The sequence below is a fragment of the Lacerta agilis genome, chromosome 14, assembly GCF_009819535.1.
Source record: "Lacerta agilis isolate rLacAgi1 chromosome 14, rLacAgi1.pri, whole genome shotgun sequence".
NCBI lineage: Eukaryota > Metazoa > Chordata > Lepidosauria > Squamata > Lacertidae > Lacerta > Lacerta agilis.
The window spans coordinates 44,553,234-44,577,896 of record NC_046325.1 but is presented as its reverse complement, the minus strand read 5'-3'; the positions used below and the strand labels follow the sequence as shown (position 1 = coordinate 44,577,896).

At 44.5% G+C, this 24,663-nt stretch overlaps 1 protein-coding gene across 4 annotated transcripts in view; it reads right to left on the bottom strand.

Moving 5' to 3' along the window:
• The window catches only part of EPHA5 (EPH receptor A5), a 243,530-nt gene that overhangs the window by 17,964 nt on the left and 200,903 nt on the right, over positions 1 to 24,663 (bottom strand). For all 4 annotated transcript variants that reach the window (XM_033169275.1, XM_033169278.1, XM_033169276.1 and 1 more), the window contains 6 exons: positions 16,745 to 16,812; positions 13,517 to 13,642; positions 12,089 to 12,274; positions 4,688 to 4,749; positions 2,223 to 2,432; positions 141 to 290 (listed from right to left, as the gene is read on the bottom strand). In XM_033169275.1, the coding sequence (XP_033025166.1) occupies positions 141 to 290; positions 2,223 to 2,432; positions 4,688 to 4,749; positions 12,089 to 12,274; positions 13,517 to 13,642; positions 16,745 to 16,812 (802 nt within the window). The remainder of the gene's footprint in view (positions 1 to 140; positions 291 to 2,222; positions 2,433 to 4,687; positions 4,750 to 12,088; positions 12,275 to 13,516; positions 13,643 to 16,744; positions 16,813 to 24,663) is intronic.

Here is a 24,663-nt window from a genome sequence, read left to right as displayed (position 1 = left end):
ACAGTAACATTTTCAGACCTGCCGACTGCTTTAGATGCTTATCGGCAGCAGCAAAACGTGTTGGGAATCATGAACACATGCGGCGTCCTGCTTCGGCAGCTAAAGAGCTTCCTGACAGGAAGGGCGACTGAAATACTTACGTCTTGGTTGGTCATCTCCCAGTAAGGTCTCTCCCCGTAAGACACCACTTCCCACATCACAATCCCATAGCTCCAGACGTCGCTGGCGGAAGTGAATTTGCGGAAGGCGATGGCTTCTGGAGCTGTCCATCGGATCGGGATTTTCCCTCCCTAGGAAGGCAAAAACAAAAACAAAAAAGCAGGTTGAGAAAATGCGGCTGTTCGTTTTGTTTTCGGAGTGCCAAGGGAGACCATTTTTCTGGCTTGAATGGGGTGGGAATGGGATGTAGAATTGCTAATGTAAATCTGTTTTGAGAGCATGAAAGCCTCTTTTCCACATTATCTCAGTCTATATGTGCCTCGCTGGCAGACTACTAATTGCCTGTCCTGAAGGCTTGTTTAAATTTCATTTGAACACCGGGACATGTATAGAATTCACATCTCAATTAGGTCATGGTAGCTAGTGGGGGTGGGGGGTGGGGATCCAAGCAAGCAAGCAAGCCGGCAGCACAGCATGGACTCCAGAGTACCAGGAACACCACCTGACAATTTTCAGGTCACGCCTGCACATTCAAGCAAATCCTGCGGTTTGGGATGTTAATGACAAGACTAGCGCTGAATTCAAATTGGTAAGGAAAACGGGAGAGAGACAAAGGTCAAGCTCAAAATGATCCGTCTACATGTTCGCACTCTGAAACAGACATACTGGTACTTGATTCAATTACTCCTTGCTAGGCGGGTGGAGTTCTGCTGTAGACTCCGAAATATGCACTGTGTGGTAAAAGCGGGAGAATTTAACAAGTGATTGTCACCACTTGATTGTTTGGGGTTTTATTTACCGACATTCAGCAACGCAACACCATCAGGCACAGCATTGTGGGCATCATCAAATACAGGCATAGGCAAATCCGGCCCTCCAGATGTTTTGGGACTACAACTCCCATGATCCCTAGCTAGCAGGACCAGTGATGATGGGAACTGTAGTCCCTAAACATTGGACTTCAACACCTATCACCTGTGACCATGTTGTGCATTGGGCGCAACCTTCCACACGCCCCAAAAATAATGTTTAGGACCCACATAAACTATTAGGCAAGATTAGCAACATAGGTTAGCGGGCTTGAAATCTACTCCATCATATCGGGGGCAATGTGATGGTTATATGCATAGGTCACACGAGGCCCTAAGACAGTGATGGCCAAACTTGGCCCTCCAGCTGTTTTTGGACTACAACTCCCATCATCCCTAGCTAACAGGACCAGTGGTCAGGGATGATGGGAATTGTAGTCCCAAAACAGCTGGAGGGCCGATAGATTGGGTTGCTCCAGCCACTCGGGGCAGCTTCCGACATACAAGAAAACGTAACAAAACGTCAAACATTAAAAACTTCCTAGACAGGGCGGCCTTCGGATGTCTTCTAAAGGTTGCATAGTTTAGCTAAACCAATTCAGGACATTCTCCAAATAATCTGCCCCCACCCAGCCTTTAGCATTTCCCCATCCATTTTGTGGGATGTAAAAAGGACAGGAGCAGTCAAACACAACTTTTGCTAGAGTAGACAAAAACTTTCTTGTATGTAACTTGAGATGGGTGCGGCCTCTCCTTGAAGAACCACAGGCCGGGCCTCCATTTTGTCTCTTCAGTCTTCTCTCTCTCATTGCCATTTTAACAGCAGCATTACTAAGATGCACCCTTGGCTCTAGGCCAAGAGAAGAAAAGGGGGACTTTCTCCCATAAGGAGATAGTCACCACATGTTTAGTAACTTTTAAGTCTGCCTCTGGGATCCCTTGTGTGAACAGATGATTTCTTGTGAGTAAACGTTTTATACTTTACTGAAGACTGTGCAGTGTCTTATTAAAAGAGGGATTAAAAGGGCAAGACACCAGGACAATATTTCTAATGACTCTAGCGAGTCTGTGCAAGCTATCCACTGTTTGTGTGCTAAAAAGGGAATGTTAACTCTGCAGATATTATAGAACTTGTAAACACAAGTTGGGACAGGATATCTTAAACAATATATCCTCCCCCACATCCCTTAACACTCCCACACATTTTTCATAGCTTGGCAGGTGGTTCGTTGCTGCTGCTGACTAGAAACTTACCCTTGTTGTGTAGGCAGCTTCAGGGTCATCTTCAAGGATTCTGGAAAGTCCAAAGTCAGATACTTTGCACACTAAGTTACTGTTGATGAGGATATTCCTGGCTGCCAAGTCCCTGTGTACATAGCCCATGTCAGACAGGTATTTCATTCCAGATGCTATCCCTCTCAGCATACCAACTAGCTGAATTACGGTGAACTGCCCGTCATTCTTCTGTAAAAATAACAGAATGAGAACATCAAGTAATGGGATGAATCCCTGCCTCCAAATATTGTTGTTTGTTTGTTTGTTTAAAAAAGATATTTCAAATTATTTTCTAAATTTGTACCTCCAGTCTTCCAGCACATGGCACCCGAAGTGGCCAACAGCAACAACAAAATGCAATAAAATATACCGTATTTTTCGCTCCATAAGATGCACCTGAACATAAGACGCACCTAGTTTTTAGAGGAGGAAAAGGGGGAAAGCCCTGGTTTTTTTTTTAGGATCAGCTGAAAATGGTGCAGCTTCTTTTTCAAAGAGGAAAAGCCCCGTTTTTATGGGGTTCAACTCACAGTTCTGCAGCTTCTAGTCCTACAGCCATTTCTACAGTTTCCAGACAGATAATCTAACCAGCCAGTCACATGTCACTGGGGAAACAAACAGCCTCTCTCTGCATTCAACAATGGAGGCCTGGGCAAGGGGGTGGGGCAGAAAGGGAGCCTTATCTCTCTCCCGATCACTGGCTGAACAGCTGTTCAGCGGCTTCCTTTCAACACCCCCTTCTCTCTTTGTAAAAAAAAAAAAGAGTACAATCTGCTTTTGGCCCCTGGGCAATTCGGCTCCAGGGACCATGCATTTGCTCCATAAGATGCACAGACATTCCCTCTTACTTTTTAGGAGGAAAAAATGCGTCTTATGGAGCGAAAAAATACGCTAACACTTAATAAAACAGCAATAACATACTTCTTTAAAAGGATTTTTAATGTAGAGAGACAGTTAACTGATCTTAGAAAAATATGTTTTATTACTGGATCTTTAACCACCCTGAAAAGATCTGCTGAAGGTTGATATAAAAAACAACAACAAATGTTAGACCATATGTAAACTGAAGTGCTATTTCTCTCATTAGATACTGAATCATTTTTTTATTTATAGAGTAGTGAAGCAATTTTATTTATTGTTAGGTCATTTTTCATACTGTTTTACTGTTTGCTTGTGTGTGTGTGTGTGTCTGTCACTGTTAGCCACTTCGGGCATCACTTTGGATGGAAAAACAGAGGATAAAAAAAATGTCCATTTAAAGAATAGGTAAAAAGCAATGCTTAGAAGTCTAAACATGCTGCATTTATCATTTATTTATTAAAAAGTATTCATAATCTAACCTCTACCCAAAGGTCCCAGGGCAGAAATGTCATTTAGTTATTTAATTTCTTAGCCGCTTAACACAGGGCATTCTCTAGGCAACTTTCAACCGGGTTTTTAAAAAATACAAAATTGTTAAAAACAGCCATCAAAATTTCTGAAATGCCAATAGAAAACACACACACCATAAAACAGTATCGCCCTCCACAGGAAAACAAAGAAAGAAGCAGGTAAAAACTTATCACTAACCCAGTGGGACTAGAATAACATCTTGACACAACTTTGATCATATTCCATCAAATGCCTAGGAGAAGGCGGAAGTCCGCACCAAAAAATATGCCAGGAAAGTGCCAAGGGGGTCTTGGTGGGGAGAGAACAGGACAGGCAGGAGACCACAACCAAAAACCTCCTCTCCCATTTGTTTGTTTGCTTGCTTGATTTTATGCACTGCCCATAGCCGTCAACTTTTCCCTTTTATTGCGAGGAATCCTATTCGGAATAAGGGAATTTCCCTTTAAAAAGGGGGAGAGTTGACAGCTACGACACTGCCCTTCATCAAAAGGTCTCAGGGTACTTCACAAGATAAAAACATGAGATAAAAGCACAAATAAATAGTTAAAACAGAAACAACAAAACAATAGCCCCCCCATTTCCATTTGAAGGAGGAGGAGGAGGAGGAGGAGGAGGAGGAGGAGGGGGAGTCTGGATTTGATATCCCGCTTTTCACTACCCGAAGGAGTCTCAAAGCGGCTCACATTCTCCTTTCCCTTCCTCCCCCACAACAAACACTCTGTGAGGTGAGTGGGGCTGAGAGACTTCAGAGAAGTGTGACTAGCCCAAGGTCACCCAGCAGCTGCATGTGGAGGAGTGGAGACACGAACCCGGTTCCCCAGATTACAAGTCTACCGCTCTTAACCACTACACCACACTGGCAGCAACAGTAGCAGCAGCAGCAGCAGCAGCAACAACAACAACAACAACAACAACAACAACAACAACAACAACAACAACATCCTGTCAAAGATTGTTTCTAAAAGGACATCATTCTTACTTTTCTTCAAAGCACAAGTATTGTCTTAAAGCGGCATGGGGTGATTTGATGCTGTTTTGATGCATTTTCTTACCTTTAAAAATGTATCCAAAGATCCATTTTCCATGTATTCGGTTACAATCATGACTGGCTTACCTAGATGAAGAAGATCAAAACCCTTTCAGTTGTAAGTCACGGAACACCCTAGAGCAAATTGTGCGTTTTCGCAAACAAGTCAGTAAGTTTTCAACTTTGGGTTGCCACTATACATATTATGACAAAATGAGCCAACCAAGGATTACTGGGATTGTGTGAACGTGTGCACTCCTGGGAATGGTAAAGAAAAAGCAATTTATATGCATTGTATGTGCCATATAACATTGTGCCACCAGATGGCGATGTGGAGCCCCGTTTTTCTCTACCTGTTTTCCCTGTTTAAACTTACAACGCTTTAAACTGAAATGCTTCTTTGATCCAGCCCTGGAATCATATAGTCATTGTCACTTTGCTTATTCACATGCTGTGCTGAACTAAGCAAAGTTTTAGCTCAGTTAGTGTGTCATCTAAGATCTGAGCTTGTGGTTAAGATCTCTCCTTGCTAACCCTGAGGTATAGCCAGGATTTGTGCTCACGATCAAGGTTCGTTCTCAGAGAATTTATGTGGCCCATTTTCGATCTTGGAGTCCACCTTTATTCACGCTGCTGTGAGCTTTCAATGTAAATTGGATGCTTAAATATGAAGAGATAAATTCCTTACGAAAGCAGCACCTGGGAGAGTATGCAATTCACCATAATTAAGTAGGGTGGGAAAGGACCTATAATTTAAGTAGGACCTATAATTTTCCATCTCAAAGTACAACATATACAACAAAGCACTGCTACATGGCAATCCAATGAAAGTTACAGGCAGCGTGTTTAAATACAAACAAAGACAGTTCACAAACACAACACACTGTTCTCTGAGCCGTGGGAAGTATCAAGTCAGAATTTGCTGGTAAACAACACAGACCCTATCCGAGGACTCTGCCTTTTTTGTGGCTTCTTCTACAGGTTGATCTCAGGAACAGGGCCGGATTTAAGTTTGATGAGTCCCTAAGCTCCTGAAGGTGATGGGGACCTTTATATATCCAGCTGTCCTTTGTCAACAACAAATTGTCGCTGTTTTTTTGTGTTGAATATATGCTATACGGTAATTTATGGACCTAATAGGTATCGAAAGCCATTTGCACATGCAGAATGCAGGCACCCTATATATAGAAATGAGCAAACCAGTGATATTTTAGGGAGCAGGCTAGCAGGCGGGGCCCATTACTTACATCATAGGAGCCTACACAACACCAAACACTGTTGCTGTATGTTGGTTTTCTTTTATTTGTTTTTTATCTTATATTTTGGAAATGTACACCCAGTTTTTTCCCCTTTAATTTTTTTTGGCCCCCCCCCAAGAGAGTGGGGCCCTAAGCTATAGCTTGTTTCGCTTATACGTAACTCCGGCATTGCTCATGAATATCTCATTTGGACATAAGAACTCTAGAAGCCATTTGGTGTAGGAAATGACAAACTCTCCGAGAATGGTTAGCTAGGTGCTCTGAAGGCTATCAAACAAGATGAAGGGGATCAAAGTTTGTATCTAGGATACAGCAAAGCACTGGCCTTGCTCAGGCATCTGGGAGCCGGTATCACTCAGGCAATTATCTCTGGTGTAGCTAAGCCACCGGTGAATTGTCACCAGGATGAGGTTGTACGATTCAGCACCTCTACCTATAATAATAATAATAATAATAATAATAATAATATTTTATTTTTACCCCGCCCTTCCTGCCAAACCGGGTTCAGGGCGGCTAACACCAATAAAATCACAACAAAAACATAAAACAATTCATTAAAATACAGATTAAAATACAATTTGAAATTAAATCTAGACTGCAGCCTCATTTTTAAGTATCCCACCAACCACACCAAAAGAATGAAACATCAGAGTTAAACTGAAACCAACCCAAAGGCCAGGCGAACAGCTCCGTCTTGCAGGCCCTGAGAAAAGATGCCAAATCCCACAGGGCCCTGGTCTCTTGTGCCAGACTGTTCCACCAAGTCGGGGCCAGTACTGAGAAGGCCCTGGCCCTAGTTGAAGCCAACCTAGCATCCTTGTGGCTCGGGACCTCCAAAAAGTTATTATTTGAGGACCTTAAGGTCCTACCCGGGACATACCAGGAGAGGCGGTCTCTTAGGTACGAGGGTCCTAAGCCGCATAGGGCTTTAAAAGGACTGCCCCAGCTTGCACGATTGTGGCAGCTCTCCAGTGTTGGTTTTTGGTGCCCTGCACCATTCAAGAGCTGCCACTTTCATGCAAATTGAAGTGGCCGCACATATATCTCCGACACCGAAGAGCTGGCAGATAAAAGTGGCACCAACCCTGGGTGAATTATGAACCCACATAAGAAGGGAGACACATGCGACAGCATGGACAGAGAGGAATCCAGCGGTCTCTGAAGAGGAGAAGGAACTGGGCATCTGTGTCATCCTCCTCTCTACCTGAGGTGAAACATTTTTTAAGAACTCTATTGTTTAGTGTGGCAGAGCCTACACGAAATTTCGAACTCCCTGCCTATTGATATCAAGCGGGCGTCTTCACTGTACTCTTTTCGGCAACCGCTAAAAACATTCTTATTTAGACAAGAGGCTCAGAAAGTGGAGATCATTTTAATCTGTTTCAGTATTTTAACTTTTGCCTGTTTTAAAGTATGGCTGTAGATTTTTCTTGATTTCATTCCCTCATCTTTTTTTGTAAACCACTTTCATCACTCGTCATCACTTTTAATTTGTGTACCGCTTTTCTATCTTACAATACTCAAAGCGGTTTACAAGCTGAAAAAAACGAGGAATGTACACTTTATATATAACAATCTAATGCGATACAAAAATGTAATTTAAAATAAGCTCTGAGGTCCGTCTGTCCCCCCGCCATACTCAAGCAGTGTATGTTTGTGTAAGCTGGAGACTTACGTATCCTCACAGAGATGCCAACCAAACTCCAGGCTGCGTACTTATTGCACCTTTAAAACATATTCAAATCACGTTCTCCCTCCCAATGAATAATATAATATAATAATAACTTATTATTTGTACCCAGCCCATCTCGCTGGGTCCCCCCAGCCACTCTGGGCGGCCTCCAACAGATATTAAAATACATTAAAATATCACAGGTTAAAAACTTCCCTAAACAGGGCTGCCTTCAGGTATTTTCTGAATGTCAGATAGTTGTTTATCTCTCTGACCCCTGATGGGAGGGCATTCCACAGGGCGGGTGCCACTACCGAGAGGACCCTCTGCCTGGTTCCCTGTAGCTTTGCTTCTCGCAGCGAGGGAACCGCCAGAAGGCCCTCAGCGCTGGATCTCAGTGTCTGGGCTGAACGATGGGGGTGGAGACGCTCCTTCAGGTATACAGGACCGAGGCCGTTTGGGGCTTTAAAGGTCAGCACCAACACTTTGAATTGTGCTCGGAAACGTACTGGGAGCCAATGTAGCTCTCTCAGGACCGGTGTTATGTGGTCCCGGTGGCCACTCCCAGTCACCAGTCTAGCTGCCGTATTCTGGATTAATTGCAATTTCTGGGTCACCTTCAAAAGTAGCCCCACGTAGAGTGCATTGCAGTAATCCAAGTGGGAGATAACTAGAGCATGCACCACTCTGGCGAGACAGTCTGCGGGCAGGTAGGGTCTCAGCCTGCGTACCAGATGGAGCTGGTAGACAGCCGCCCTGGACATAGAATTAACCTGTGCCTCCATGGACAGCTGTGAGTCCAAAATGACTCCCAGGCTGCGCACCTGGTCCTTCAGGGGCACAGTTACCCCATTCAGGACCAGGGAATCCCCCACACCTGCTCGCACCCTGTCCCCCAAAAACAGTACTTCTGTCTTGTCAGGATTAAACCTCAATCTGTTAGCCGCCATCCATCCTCCAACCGCCTCCAGGCACTCACACAGGACCTTCACCGCCTTCACTGGTCCTGATTTGAAAGAGAGGTAGAGCTGGGTATCATCCGCATACTGATGGACATGATGTGTATGTAGTTTACACCCCAAGAAGTTACAATTCAACAAACTACAAGGCCCATAATTCTTTGCAGGGGTATAAGGTGCTTCAAATGTGCTCTAAAGGCATAGTCTGTACATAGCCCTACTTCTGTGCTATGCATGATGAATGGGAATGCATGTACAGTTATTTCTGAAAATTCAGGGAGGCCCAGATCAACACCTCAGTACTGGTACATATTTGTAGCTGGTCGTACTCTAGCATCGCACATTAGGAACCCGGCTAATGTCTCTGCAAATTCCCTTCTGTGATGCTGAATATATGTATCGCTAACAAATGCGCGAATACATTTTGCGTGAATCACCTCAAGTATAAAAAAAAAAGTTAAGGTGCTCAATCACAGCAACGCACAATAAAGATTTTTATTACCTGATTGTTGACAAGAGTAGCAATGTTTTCCCAACCCCATTAGACTAATTTCATGACCGAGTTGTTTTAAAGGTAATTATATATAGCCTACGCTCCATTTTTATACGTAAATGCTCAAGTGACACAGCAATAATGAGCGTGACTTGCTCCTGACCTTATAAATTCAATGAAATGCTGGTAGAACACATACAGCTTTCTGCTTAAATCAATTTTCATTACCTAGCAGACAAAAGTGCAGACGAGAAGTAATTGCTGGTTCTTTTCAAAAGGCTCTAAATGAACATTTGTATCCTGTCCTTTCTTCAAGGAGCCGAACATCTCCCCCTCCCCCATTTTATTCCCACAGTTACCCTGGAGAAAAAGCTGGGGTGAGAGAGTGGATGCCTAAGGACACAAGGGGATTGTTTCTTAAGAATAAAAGGACTGCCTCTCCCTTTATAAACTGAACTGATCGCTGTAGGTCTGTCTGTATCATGTAGGAACTGGGCTGTAGTAGCTGAGAAAACCCAGCCAGATGGGCGGGGTATAAATAAATAAATAAATAAATAATATAAATTTTTATTTATACCCCGCCCTTCCCAGCCAAAAACCGGGCTCAGGGCGGCTAACACTAATTAAAATCACAGCAAAAACATAAACACAATCAACAGATTAAAAAACAAATTTAAAAATTCAATATTAAAACTGCAGTCTCATTTTCAAATAACCCACCAATAAAAGAATGAAGCATAAATATCAAACAGAAACCAACCCAAAGGCCAGGTGCCAGGCCAGCTCCGTCTTGCAGGCCCTGCGGAAAGATGCCAAATCCCGCAGGGCCCTGGTCTCTTGTGATAGACTGTTCCACCAAATCGGGGCCAATACTGAGAAGGCCCTGGCCCTAGTTGAGGCCAACCTAGCATCTTTGTTGCTCGGGACCTCCAAAAGATTATTATTTGAGGACCTTAAGGTCCTACACGGGACATACCAGGAGAGGCGGTAATAATTATTTAATAATAATAATAATAATAATAATAATAATAATAATAATAATTACTGTAGTGTGGCAATACCTGCGCTTTGGACCTCCCTTAACATAGAGGACAGGCATCGTCTCTACAGTCAAACCTCGGTTGTCAAACGTAATCCATTCCAGAAGCCCGTCCAGCTTCCGAAATGTCCTGCACTCAATCGGAAGCTGCGTCGGACGTTCGGCTTACGAAAAACGTTCGAAAGCCGGCACGCTTACTTCCGGGTTTGGGAGCCGAAATGTTCCAAAACGGAGGCGTTTGGGAACCGAGGTTTGACTGTACTCTTTGTGATTCCAATTTCCCATCGTGGAAAGGTAGTTTTATAGGCAAGTGTGGGGGAAATGTTAGTCCGAGGTGATTCCTCGCACCGGAACGGGTTTGCTTCAGCATGATGCGCTCAGGCACCACAAATGAGCAATTTAAGGGAAGGGCTCTGCCTTATCCTCATTTATCATAAAATCTCTGCAGACTGCAGTGGCATTTATGATGCGCCCGGTTTTAATAGCAGATCACAGGCAAGTCGAACAGCGCAGCTCCCTTATCTCGGGGGCACTTAAAGGCAGCATTACGAAAAGGATGGCACCTCATCATGACACCCGCCCCCCCCCCCCAGGAGTGCTGCTTCTGGCTCCCTGCTTCTGTTTCAATCACAAGGAAATCATATTTCTTTGACCTTATGCTTCATTATCTGTGTGCTGCAGGTTGAGAGTAATTGCTGAATAAATTAGCATCGCATTACAGAACATAAAACTAAGGACACAAATGAGTAGGCGCTTCGATGAGAAAAATTAAAAGCAAGTGGCAGCCTTTCTGAACCAGCGACCTTGGCATCCTGATGAAGGTCTGGTGGCGGAATCGACAAGGCTGTGTTATAAAATGGGACACGCGAGGGTGGGACGGCGTGTTGCACGGAACACACAGCCTGCTGCTGAAAGCAACAGCACCGTGCACAGCCCGCCACCCCCTGGTAATGTTTCGTACAATTCAACTCGTGCCTTGACAGCTATGCGCCCACCTGACACCACCATTCCACATCATTGCTTGCAAGGGGCAAGGTAAGAGTCTTGCGTAATAGCATCAAAACACTGGGGAAATTGTGCGTTGTGGTAAAAACACTTCAATCTCCCAGGACATTCCATAAAAGATCTCAAAGTAGCTGTCTTAATACAAAGAAATTTCAGAAATAGACTGGAAAGAGAAGTGGCTGAATTGCAACTAATCACCAAACTTAAAACCATGGAGAAACCTGGTCTGAACAAAGACATTGGATTCTTATCTCATTATACATAACAAAGCTATCTTTAGCCATCTCACCCCTTGCCTTTCCCTGCAAGACCAATTGCAGTCGTCAACAGGTTTTCCACACCTATCAGCTGATCACCCATTCCCACCACCCTTCTGAGTAATACCACTCCCTCACTATATTTAAGGATCTTGTGACTTCTGTTTCAGTGTATCTGAAGAAGTGTGCATGCTCACGAAAGCTCATATCAAGAACAAACTCAGTTGGTCTCTAAGGTGCTACTGGAAATGATTTTCTATTTTGTTTCGACTATGGCAGACCAACACGGCTACCCACCTGTATTGTGGTAAAGGTGAGAGAACCACCAATGCACGGCCATTTTGGGTGGCCCCCTGCTTCCTACAGCTTTCTATGTTACTTTTAGTTGTTAAGGGACGGGGGTGCTCTTTGGAAAAGGGAACCACATGCAAAATCTCCGCCTCTGGATCACAGCCTCTGCCAGAGCAGGAGAAGCGAAGGACAAAGAATGAATTGTTCCTGGTTGCGTTCCAGCCTTGTTTGGTTAGTTTTTGTCTCACAGATTTGCGTCTGCATTAACGGAGTTCAGAAAAGTGCTCAAGGGGACCATGCGAATGGTTTAATAGCTCTGGTGGTGTCCCCAACAGGTGCCACAGGTAGGCCACATTGAGGCCACCAAGATAGCAGCTTGAATGGAATTTCATAAGCCAAGAAGACATTTACTGTATAACCAAATTATAACTCATCGGCAGCAGGTACATACTCTTTGTGACGACACCTTCTAGGTGAATTATATTGGGATGGTCAAATTGCCCCATGATGCTGGCCTCTCCCAGGAAATCTCGCCTCTGCTTCTCCGTGTAGCCCACTTTCAAGGTTTTAATGGCTACTGGTAACTCACGCTTTCCGGGCGGTTTCAATCGCCCGCTACACACTTCGCCAAATTCACCTGTGAACAAAACAAACCCCAAGTTATTGTCTGACCATTCTTGTGTGAGGATCACACAATGCATAACCAATGAAGAGGCTGGTTAACCCAGTACGACCAATTGTTTGAATTCACTGTTCCCAACGCATGTGATGGAGATCATTCTTCTTCTCAGCCTCATACATCCCCATATCCCATTTACGCCGAGGAGCCGCAGTTCTCCCTGGCTGGGGGGCTGGGAGGGATACACGCTGCGACGAACCTCCACTTCACACTCTCCCCTTGTTACTAAGTGAATTTCTAATCAGGTGTTCTGGGTCAAATTTCAATCCACCCCACCTGTCCCTCTGAGGTCCGTCTGTTATGTCAATCCCCTTTTATCTATAATCTGGGGGATCCCTTAGTAACAGGAGTTTTCCTGTCCAGCGGCCGTGGCCGGTTCTATCCTCTGCTCTGGGCTTCAGGGGTTAACCTCTCCTTTGCCTACAGTTCGGGGTCTCTCTTTATTAGATCCCCTCACTATATCAGTTGGCTAAGCCCTCTTAGCAACTCTGTGGCAATACCAGGGTTTCCGCCCGCTAGCCCCTCCTGAGGGAACTCCAAGACACAAACTATCCCCCTTCAGGTTAGTTTTGTCCTTTCCCTGAGTTCCCCTCCTCAAGAGCCTATATAACTCGCTGGACCACATAAACGACAATACTTTCTTAGCGCAACAATAACAAGTCTTTATTTCTTTCAGAACATAACGGTTTCAGTAATTCAATCGTTTATAAGCTTAGTTTCATTACAGCGTAAACTCTTTCTTTCAGCATCATATACACATCTTCAACGTACCCTAACCTATCCTAACCTACCCACCACTATCCTGGCCCCACGCCCTCCTTCTTCCAGTCACCACCCCCCTCTGACTCTAACAGCTGCTCCCTCCTTTTAAAGAGCGGAATGTCCCACCTCCCATGGGATATCTGCCACTCAAACTGGGGTGCCCATTAACTCATAAAACACCGTGGGTTTCTGAACATCCCTTAACTTAGATCCATTTCGTTACACACGCCCAAGGCCTAAGCCAAGTTCTTCCTACATTCAGAAGTTTAATAAAGTTGTGGCCAAATTTTAATTCCGTAACACGTTGTCACGAGTTCCTTTCTGGTGGTCCCTGGGGGCCGGGGCAGTCGCCGCCTGGTCGCGCAATGCAAAAAATGGAATCCTGGTGTCACAGCAATAGCGTGAGTGAAGGGGAAATGGTGGTATTAATAATCTTACCAGCTCCAATAACTCTTTCAATTGATATACACGAGGCTTCTATTTCCTTGGCAAACTCGTGGACAGCTTGATTTGGGTCTTCGTAGGTGTGTGGGTCGATATAAGTCCGCACTCCTGGTAATTTAACTGTGCATAAAATTAAGGGTTTAATATGTTAAAAGTACCGGCGAGCAGCAGAACTGAAAATTGAACAAGCTGGAACAGTAGTGCAAAGGGAAATGTATTTTACTAATTACAAAACGGAGTATGTGAGCACTGCATATCATTGTCACGAAGATACCATTATGAGCTACTTATGAAACATTGGGTGCACACCAGGGCTGCAATATTTAATCTATTACTCACTTTGATTAATTTATTTTAAAACTTTTAATAGACCGAACGGAACCGCGATTAATCGGGTAGGGCGTATTTTTTTAATAAAGGGGTCGTATTTTTAATATCAACGTTCATAAAAATTGCAGGTGGCAAGCGCCATTTTAAAAGAGACGTCGCTCCCTTTCTCTAAGAGTCCGTCTCTAAGATGATATCTGCCAGTGCTGTCCCGTTTTCCCCAGGATTCTCCCTTATTTTAAGCAGTTTCCCGCTGCTCTCCCTTATTTTTTATTTCCATTAAATTTCCCGTTTTTAATGGAAGCAGCTCCTCCCCTGCTGGCCAGGGACTGGGTGGGAAGACCTCGCCTACTTGGAGAGAAAAGCCTCAGCCCTCAAAGCAAGTAGGAGCTGTTTCCCGTGCTTACAGGGGGGTGTATTCCTCCCCCTGCATCAGCCCCTATCCGTTGCCGCCGAGCCCCTCAGCCGGCCAATAGGGTTAGCTGCCGGGCGGAGCTTGGTTGCCTTTGAGCAGCTGCTGCTTCCTGTCCTGTTTTGATGGCATCAGACAAGAAGACGATGGGGCTCCATCGCGCGGAGCACATGGCTGCCCTCCTCTTTGCTCCGCTCCGAGCCCGAGCCCGCTTGGAGTTTACATTGCTGCTCCGCCCACTTTTGCTTCTGGCTCCGCCCACCACTGACATATGACTGTCCCCGGGATAGGTGAGACTGCTGATCCCTTATTTTCAAATCCGAAACTTGACAGGTATGATATCTGCTGTGATGTATGTATGCATTATAAACAACAACAAAGTAAGTATGCTTCTTGATTCAGAAATACTGTTTTTAATTCTATACGAATTCACGCAATCTTAACGGATAGTTCAACTTAAATTCATACGATTATCCCATTAAGGTGCCACGAACTGAGCTGCAGTCCTAGCTATCTAACCCCACCATATTTAAAGTTAAATATAAAGTTCAAAGTCACAAAGGCGGTATTATTTTTTTAAAAAAAGTTGCAGAAAATTCGACTCCTCTGGATTTTGGATAGTTACAAGAGGGGCTGCACAAAATCCCTGCTTCACATGCTTCAAGGTACAACATACCTGCAGTGCAGGCCTCCTGTTATCTGTTTGTTTGTTTGTTTGTTTGTTAAGTACAGCACTTCTGGAAATGGGATCGTCCTCATAAGGCGGTCCTTCTTGCAACTGGACACAACCCCGACTAAGTAGGTTTTGTTTCTAGGTCTAAGTTTCATTTCTCTAAATAGGCATCACGGGTCACAGCCAATCAGGAAAGGGGTGGGCGTGGTTAAGGAATTATATCAGCATCAGCGCAAGAGTGCCTTAGGTACTTGGTTGGCGCTGCTGAACATCCGCCCTCCCGCCCTTAGTGTAGGTTCTCAGCTTTGCTTTGGGCTATGTGTGAGTCGCCTGTCTTACGACAGGGGCCGGGTAGGGATTCTTATCCATTTGGCAAATTGGCACTGGCCACTTGGTTTTTTTGCCTACCCCCCCCTTAGCAATCGTCACACCTTTCCAGGTTTGGCGGTTAGGCATTGGCTTAATCTTGTGTGTGGAGGGGAGGTGTGCCCATCACCTGCCCCTCAATGATCAAAAGGTATTCCGTTAAAGGAATCTGGGGGTCCCGGATCTCGTCCTAGCTTGATGGGCTAGGGCCATGCCGGGATCACAGGAACCTCGCGGTGAGCTTCTTTCGGGCAAAAACCCGATGCCGCTGCCCCGATGGGTTTACCTACATAGACTCTATCAACTGGGGCAGTAGTCCGTTATAGCCTTTAGCCAATGCCTATGCCAATACCACTCACATTTAATTTGCAATCAATAAAGTTGTGGCCTTAATGTTACCCATCAAGCTAAATTCTGTGTCCGTGTGTAGTTATTTCATGGGGGGCTGGCTTGGGGCCTCAAGACGCAAAACAACAGACTCTGGAGCTGCTTTTTAATCAGATCCTTGAGCTGCTCTTTAATCTCTAACCATTTCCATCTAATAGGAAATACTTTTTTTAAAAAAGAAAAAGATTTTATCAAATCTTTTTCATAATACAATAAGATTAAAGAAACTAACAGAAATGATAACAAGAACAGAGAAAGAACAAAGGAAACACAGAGGCCCATCTTAAGCCTTGTCTCACACAGAAAGTGAAGGACCCTCCCAGCTCTCACCTGGGAGCTTTCTAATAGGAAACACTTTCGATATCCAATTATTTTAGCCAATGCTTTGTTTGTTTGTTTGTTTGTTTTAAATAAACTGGAGGGTCATGGCTGCCCTTCCCAGTGTATCTGCAACACTGTAAAAATATAAATTGAATTATTTAGGATATTTAGCCCAGGTGCTGGGGCAGAATTCCACTTGGAGCAAAACCCACAGCTTTGGCATGAAGCCTTTCTGGAACAGCAGCGCTGCTTTGGAAATAAAAGGAGGCGTACGTTGCAGGTATGTAGTTTTATTCCCCGCACTCTTGCCTTGAAGAGTGTGGAGCTGATGCAACCCTCTCGCCTGTGCTAGACGCACACTCCGCAGAACTTGGATCTAGCAAGGGGTAAAGATTCTGTCATCTTCTCTTTACCGAACTGGAATGAATTGCAGAATCATGGAATTGTAGAGCTGGAAGGGTCTACAAGGGTCATCTAGTCCAACCACTCTTTTTGCCCAATGTGGGGATCAAACCCAGAACCCTGATATTAAGAGTCTCATGTTTACCTATTTTGCAGTCTTGGCAAAGTGGAATAAACCCTTTCCACTTTCTACCAAAAGCCAGAGAAGGTGAGCCCATTGGTTCTGCCTACCCCTAAACTGTATATAACTATAATGCAATGTATTATACCATATCAAGACAAAAATACTAGAAAGCAGTGCAGTTCTCTGGCATATTATCTGAACTTTACTCACTGTGACCATTATGAAAATGCATCTTTTCTTCTTCAGGGTCCTGCTTTGCTTTGCTGTAGCCACACCTCCTGTTATTGAACAAGATTTATGACATGATGTAAGGTAGCTTCTCACCAAAACCATCACACAATAGGCAAATTGTCAAATAAGGAATGCAAAGATGTTTGCACCGACATTTTTCAACTCAGTACAAGGCGTGCCCTATTCAACCCTTGTCTGGGGAAAAGAAAAGGGGCTTCATTAAATATTGGCATCATCTGTACTTGGGGTTCTGCGGGAACTGCTATCCACACACCCCTTTTAATTCAGAAAAAGAAAGAGGATTCAGGAAAACCCTGGTAGGATTTGGAGTCTCAATTTGTTGTTGTTGTTCAGTCGTTCAGTCGTGTCCGACTCTTCGTGACCCCATGGACCAGAGCACGCCAGGCACGCCTATCCTCCACTGCCTCCCGCAGTTTGGCCAAATTCATGCCAGTCGCTTCGAGAACACTGTCCAACCATCTCATCCTCTGTCGTCCCCTTCTCCTTGTGCCCTCCATCTTTCCCAACATCAGGGTCTTTTCCAGGGAGTCTTCTCTTCTGATGAGGTGGCCAAAGTACTGGAGCCTCAACTTCAGGAGCACTCAGGCCTGATTTCTTTAAGGATGGATAAGTTTGATCTTTTTGCAGTCCATGGGACTCTCAAGAGTCTCCTCCAGCACCATAATTCAAAAGCATCAATTCTTCGGCGATCAGTCTTCTTTATGGTCCAGCTCTCACTTCCATACATTACTACTGGGAAAACCATAGCTTTAACTATACGGACCTTTGTTGGCAAGGTGATGTCTCAATAGCCCTCCTTAAAGGGGACCAAGAATTCTTGTAACAGGCTAATAACTGATTAGTAAAGTGTTCTCTACAAGCAGAGGCATGTTAATACAGCCATTCCTTTATCTTGTCAATGGCAGGAAATGTAATCTAAAGGACGGTGACAAGCCTTCTTATTTGTTTTATGCACACTTCAGGAAATAAAATTGTCCTACAAGGGAACATTTATGCCTATTGCTGTATTACCAAACGCGAAGATTTAACTGTACTATATCAGTCATTGCGGAACATATCAAGCATAAAGGCTTGGTTTAACTAAAATAAACTGAATGAGTTCTTCAGCTGATAAAAATACATCAGATGTGGCACAGTAGTTGCTTGATCATTTCCATATCTTGGAAACGACTTATTCCCCCTGAAAATTTATGTCTCTTATTCCCATCATACTGGAAGGAAAAAAATGAAGCCCAGGACACAGGTCAATGTTGTTCAATAAATGTAAAACAGAAGAGTGGCATTTCCATTCTAAATATTCCTGTGGCATTTTATCTGGTAACAAACCTACTTTCACACTGGCAATCACCTAGTGAAATATTTATTGCATGCATCGTAAAACTGAGGCTGTAAAAGTGTTCCTCTAACAAATTTATAAGAGAGAAAATGGGCTGATGGGAGAATGACAAATCTTATTGGTGAAGGGATGGCATGAGCCACGCACACAACCCAACGTCACTAGTTTTTACAAGACTACACTAGAAAATGATTCATATAGTACGGTAATGGACGATAAAGGCCTGCATTGGGTGGTTGTGAGGAGGAGGAGGAGGAGGAGTAGGAGGAGGAGGAGGAGGAGGAGAAGAAGACGACAAAGAAGAAGAAGAAGGAGAAGAAGAAGGAGACAAAGAAGAAGGAGATGATGATGACGAAGAAGAAGAAGAAGAAGGAGGAGGAGGAGGAGGAGGAGGAGGAGATGAAGAAGAAGGAGGAGGAGGAGCAGAAGAAGAAGGAGAAGAAGGAGACGAAGAAGAAGAAGAAGAAGAAGAAGAAGAAGAAGAAGTGGAGGAGGAGGAGGAGTTTGGATTTGATATCCCGCTTTATCACTACCCGAAGGAGTCTCAAAGCGGCTGACATTCTCCTTTCCCTTCCTCCCCCACAAAAAACACTCTGTGAGGTGAATGGGGCTGAGAGACTTCAGAGAAGTGTGACTAGCCCAAGGTCACCCAGCAGCTGCGTGTGGAGGAGCGGAGACGCGAACCCGGTTCCCCAGATTACGAGCCCACCGCTCTTAACCACTACACCACACTGGTGAGCTCTTTACTGATCTGCTTATAAGGCCAGAATCCAGTTCAGAGAAGTATAATAATAATATTAAAAAGCACCCCAGGCATCTGAACCCTTTGCACATTTAAAACAAACAAAAACACTCCCGCCAGAGAGAGGGGTTTAGCATACCCAATTAGCACTGAAACACAAGGACACCCCCTTTGTCAAGAGGAATAGCCATTATTTGTTCCCCTTTTCTGCAAAAATCGTCCTTCTATGTCCTACCCTAGCTTTTTGCTAGTTTTTTTTAAATCTTTCCAATCTTGTAGCCCTGAACTCCGGCTGTGCACACATGATACTTTAAAACCCATTTAAAACACACTTTCCCTGCAAAGAATTCTGGGTGTATGGGCTAGCTTAAATACTTAGTTACTGGACTAGCTCAGTTACTTAAATAGTGCTTCCTTGCTTGCCTCAAACATAATAATAATAATAATAATAATAATAATAATAATAATAATAATAACAATAATAACAATAATAATAATAATTTATCATTTATACCCCGCCCATCTGGCTGGGTTTTCCCAGCCACCCTGTGCCACTTCCAACAAAAGATTAAAAATACATCAAAACATCAATAATTAAAAACTTCCCTAAACAGATGTCTTCTAAATGTCAGATAGTTGTTTATTTCCTTGACATCTGATGGGAGGGTGTTCCACAGGGCGGGCGCCACTACAAAGAAGGCCCTCTGGCTGGTTCCCTGTAACCTCACTTCTCACAAGGAGGGAACAGACAGAAGGCCCTTGGAGGTGGACCTCAGTGTCCGGGGTAAATGATGGGGATGGAGACGCTCCTTCAGGTATACTGGGCCGAGGCCTTTCTTCCTCCTATCCCTCCTTGAATACAGCATAGTGTCCTTAGTGCTCTGCAGCCCTTTTCATGAATCCCTTGCAGTTCATCAAGATTCTCTCTTTACTGAATTCAGGCTGCCATCTCTTCCTCAGCCCACTGACCTCTCTACTCTCTTGTCTCAGCGCAGGCAGATTTAGGGCAGTGTGGCTGGTTCCACCACACTGGGCGTCGAGCCCAGGGGGAACTGCAGGGCATCGCAACTAGGATGAGCAGAATGGAAGGCGAGAGGTGGATCATGCATGCCAAATTTTGACTTTGCTGAAACCTGAAGGATCAAAGTTGTACCCAGGCCTCAGCCCGACTCCCTTGGTCCCAGACTCCCAGAAGTCTCTTCCATTCCATTTTCCAATTCTCAGACCAGCCACTCTCCCAGGTTCACCTGTTCCCAGGTTTGTGTTAAGCTTCGATGCGTTTTCCTTCCTATGCAGATGCTGGGCTGCTAGCATTCTGCCGCTGACAGATTCATTCCCTGAGCAGTTGGGCTGCACGCCGTCTATACTAATATTTACAATTACTGTTCCTGAGTGTGAGAAACAAAGCGCACATGGCGCTCCGTAAATCAAGGCAGATGTATAACACTGTATTTTCAGAGCTGGCCATACATTTAAAGCACCACGCTACCACTTTTAAACAAACAGCAGGAGGCAGTGAAAGACAGGCGTGCCTGGCGTGCTCTGGTCTATGGGGTCACGAAGAGTTGGACATGACTGAACAACAACAACCACTTTTTAAAAAAGGGATGTGGGTGGCGCTGTGGGTTAAACCACAGAACCTAGGGCTTGTCGATCAGAAGGTCGGCAGTTCAAATCCCCGCGACAGTCCCTGCTCCTGCCCACCTAGCAGTTCGAAAGTACATCAATGTGCAAGTAGATAAATAGGTACCACTCCGGTGGGAAGGTAAACGGCGTTTCCGTGCGCTGCTCTGGTTCGCCAGAAGCGGCTTAGTCATGCTGGCCACATGGCCCAGAAGCTGTATGCTGGCTCCCTCGGCCAATAAAGCGATATGAGCACCGCAACCCCAGAGTCATCCGCAACTGGACCTAGCGGTCAGGGGTCCCTTTACCTTTAATCACTTTAAACTGTCATGGCTTCTACCAAAGAATTATGGGAGTTCTAGTTTGTGAAGGGTGCTGATAGTTGTTAAGGGACCCCTATTCTCCATCACAGAGCTACAATTCCCAGAGCTTCCTGTGAGGAAGGATTGACTGTTAAATTGCTCTGAGATTTGTAGTTGCAGTGTTACAAAAGTGCACCTCTCACTTCTCCATCAGTGGAAACAAATGCTAAAATACTGGTAACTGCATTTGCTCCTGTTTATCTAACAACCCTTTCAACCTGCTTTCCCCTTCTGTTACTGAAATTTAGAATGCCGGCTCCATCAAGCAAGGACCACGCGTGTGTTTTTTGTTTCTTTGTCTGTGTCTTTATGTCACTTTGCAAAAGTGCCACGAACATTGCTGCTTGTCTAATAAAAACAAGCAAACAGTCGGGTTTCGCAAAACAACAGCAACCCCAAAGCCTTCTAATGACCTCTTATTTTAGTCTTCAAGAATAATTCCTTTTCAGACGGTAAAGAATTGTTGTTTCGTGTTTTTAGAAAAAGGAACAAACATATGATTAAAGCGTCCATCAATATTTTGCTTAACAGCTATATGACCTTGATCAGAAGGCATGTTATTTAATAAGGGAGCTTAGAACAGATGCAAGAAAATGAGGTCTAAAATGCAGCTTGATTGTTCGGGACAAAATAGGGCTAATTTCAAATTCTCCAGGCGTCCATAAACCTTCAGAAACTAATGCATTTCCACAGTACCACCATGACTAATGTTTGCTTGACCTTTGGTTGCAAAGGACTGTTGCCAGTGGACTCAGGTGTCCTATGGTACCATAGGGCATCAGAATGCCAACCTGCTATTTGTGACACTTATGAAAAAAACAAACAGAAAGACTGTAGTTGTAGCTGACAAATGGAACAAAGTGCCAACACTTTAGAGTAGCTATTGGATGGTTTAGGCCACCGCAAAGTCTTATACACTTATACTGAGCCAATGGTCCGTTTAGACCAGTACTGCCTTCTGTGAGACCAAAACCAAGTGTAAGTACAAGAAGCAATGATTCTTCAACATCAACTTCGTTGGACTGGTCATGTTGTGCGGATCCCTGATTATCGTCTTCCAAAGCAACTACTCTATTCCGAACTTAAAAATGGAAAGCGTAATGCTGGTGGTCAACAAAAGAGGTTTAAAGACTCTCTCATGGCAAATATAAACACTGACAACTGGGAAACACTGGCTTGCGAGTGCTCCAATAGGAGAACAGCCTTTACCAAAGGTGTCAAGGGCTTTGAAGATGCCTGAACTCAGGACAAAAGGGAGAAACATGCTAAGAGGAAGGCACGCCTGGAAAACCCTCATTGTGATCAACTCCTGCCTGGAAGGACATGTGGATCCAGAATTGGACTCACTGTTAAGACCGTGTTCATGGAAGTCAATCTTAATCAGCTATGAGTGATCGCCAAAGAAGAAGACAAGTACATGGGGAGAATGGCCCATTCAGATGAGGAAAGGCCACTCTGGGATGGTTCAGCCCTTTAGAACATAAGAATAGGTTCCTGGATCAGGCCAACAGTCCATCTAGTTTAGCATCCCGCTCTCATAGTGGCCAATCAGAATCTTCAATGGGAAACCAGGGAGCTGAACAGGCACACACAAAACAAAAAACAAACAAAAAATCCTTCCAGTAGCACCTTAGAGACCAACTAAGTTTGTTCTTGGTATGAGTTTTCGTGTGCATGCACACTTCTTCAGATACACTGAAACAGAAGGTTTGGGATCAGAGTTTTCCTTCTCTTAGATGGGCTACCTTCCTGGGTTGATGACCCTGACCTACCCCTCACTTCCCTCTACAGCACGTACAGAAACTACCTTCTTGACCATTGGACCCACTCTTGGTCTTGTCTGCTCAATCTGCTGTATCCTGTGTCTGCATGCCGGTGAAGTCCTAAATTTACTGTATTTTTTGCTCCATAGGGCGCACCTCGTATTTTTCTGGTTTTCCTCCTCTAAAAGCCCTGTTTTTTTGAGGTTCAGCTAAAATTTGTGCAGCTTTTTTTTTTTTTTGCAAAGGGAAAAGCCCTGTTTTTTAGAGGATCAGCTCAAAGTTTTGCAGCTTTTTTGCAAAGGGAAAAGCCCTGTTTTTTGAGGATCAGCTCAAAGTTTTGCAGCTTTTTTTGCAAAGGGAAAAGCCCTGGTTTTTTTTTAAGGATCAGCTCAGATTTGTGCAAAAAGGTTCAACTCACATTTCTACAGCTTATTAAGGAAAGGGAGCCTTTCTACAGTTTCCAGACAGATAATCTAATCAGCCAGTCACATGTCGCTGGGGAAACAAACAACCTCCCTCTGCAGCACATTCAACAAAGGAGGGCGGGGCTGAAAGGGAGCCGGGGACTCTTATGTCTCTCCCGATCTCTTGCTGATCAGCTGCTGAGCAGGGTCCTTTCAACACCCCTTTTCTCTTTGTAAAATAAAAACCACAATCCTCTTTTGGCCCCTGGGCAATTCGGCTCAAGGGACCACCATTCGCTCCATAAGACGCACAGATATTTCCCCTTACTTTTCATGGAGCGAAAAATACGGTGCCGAAGGTTTGAGACCATTCAGCTACCCTAACCCAGTTTAGCAAGCCAGTCAAAGCCGTTCCCAGGGTGTGGGCATGCTGACAACTTCTGGGAGCCACGGGTGACAGCTGAGTGCAGGGTGGGGACCAAAGCTGGACATTGTGCCCCAGAAGGAGCGCACTGTGTCCCCCACCAGGGTTTGGGAATACTTCATAACACTGCTCCCCACCCCAATATAAGCTGCCTCCCATCTGAAGCAGTTTCCAAAAAAAGAAGAAAGTAGCTGTTAGGGTTTTAATTGCATGCATTAGTGTTCAATGTTCACTTCCACTCTGAATCAGATCATCCCATACAGTAAGATGCAGTAAGCGGAACAGCCATTAACCCCTGTGGCTGGGTTTCTAGCAAATTGGTCTTTCCTCGCCCAGACCAAAAAGGCATAGATAAGGAGCGACAAGTCCCTGCTGCGGCTGTGCTTGAGCCCAGCGACGCTGTAGCCAAATGTTGATACTCGCTAGAAATAATTACAAAGAACTTGAACCCCATGATGTCTGCTAAGCACTAGTCTGGGCTCAAAATATGCCCACAAAATGATTAGCAGAATCTAGAAAAAGGGTTTTAGCTTGGCTTGGAATGCATAAAAAAACACACCCTTGTAATGCCACAGCATGTTAAGACACTCCACGAATTCGTTCAAAATCAAATCCAAGACAAACACAGCAGGGCTAAAATAATTTCTGCCTCTTAAATCAGCTTCCCTTTGCTTTCGTTCCCAAATTGGCTGCTAGCTGGAAAAGCTGGAAGTTTTTGGGTTTTTTTAATCTGTTTTAGTTTGGATTGTGAAGAGCCACTCAAAGCACCAGCCAAGTTTTGAAATTCATGAAGGAAAGCCATCGCACGAGCCAAATAATTCTGAAGAGCTTTTTAGAAACAGCGTATGTGGATTCTTAACAGTTTTGAGCATCCCAGAGCAATCGTCACTCAAAAAGGCATGGTTCAGATGTCATGTGAAACCACGGTTTCCTGTGACACGAACAAGCTTCATCGAACTGTGGCTTGTTTAAACCAGAAATGGGGGGAACTTTTCTATGAAGGGCCAGTGACCCACAGGAAAAGTAAGTGAGATTACAGCCAATGGTGGGTGGAGCCAAGTTGATGGTGGGTGGGGCAAGAAACCAACATTGCATTGCAACCCTTTTTTCAGGAGAAGCAGAGCAGCGCTAGATTTAGGGTGGTGCGGGCAGTTCCCCTGCACTGGGCACCGAGTCAAGGGGGTGCAAGATAACAGCAATAACAACAACCTTTATTTATTTAC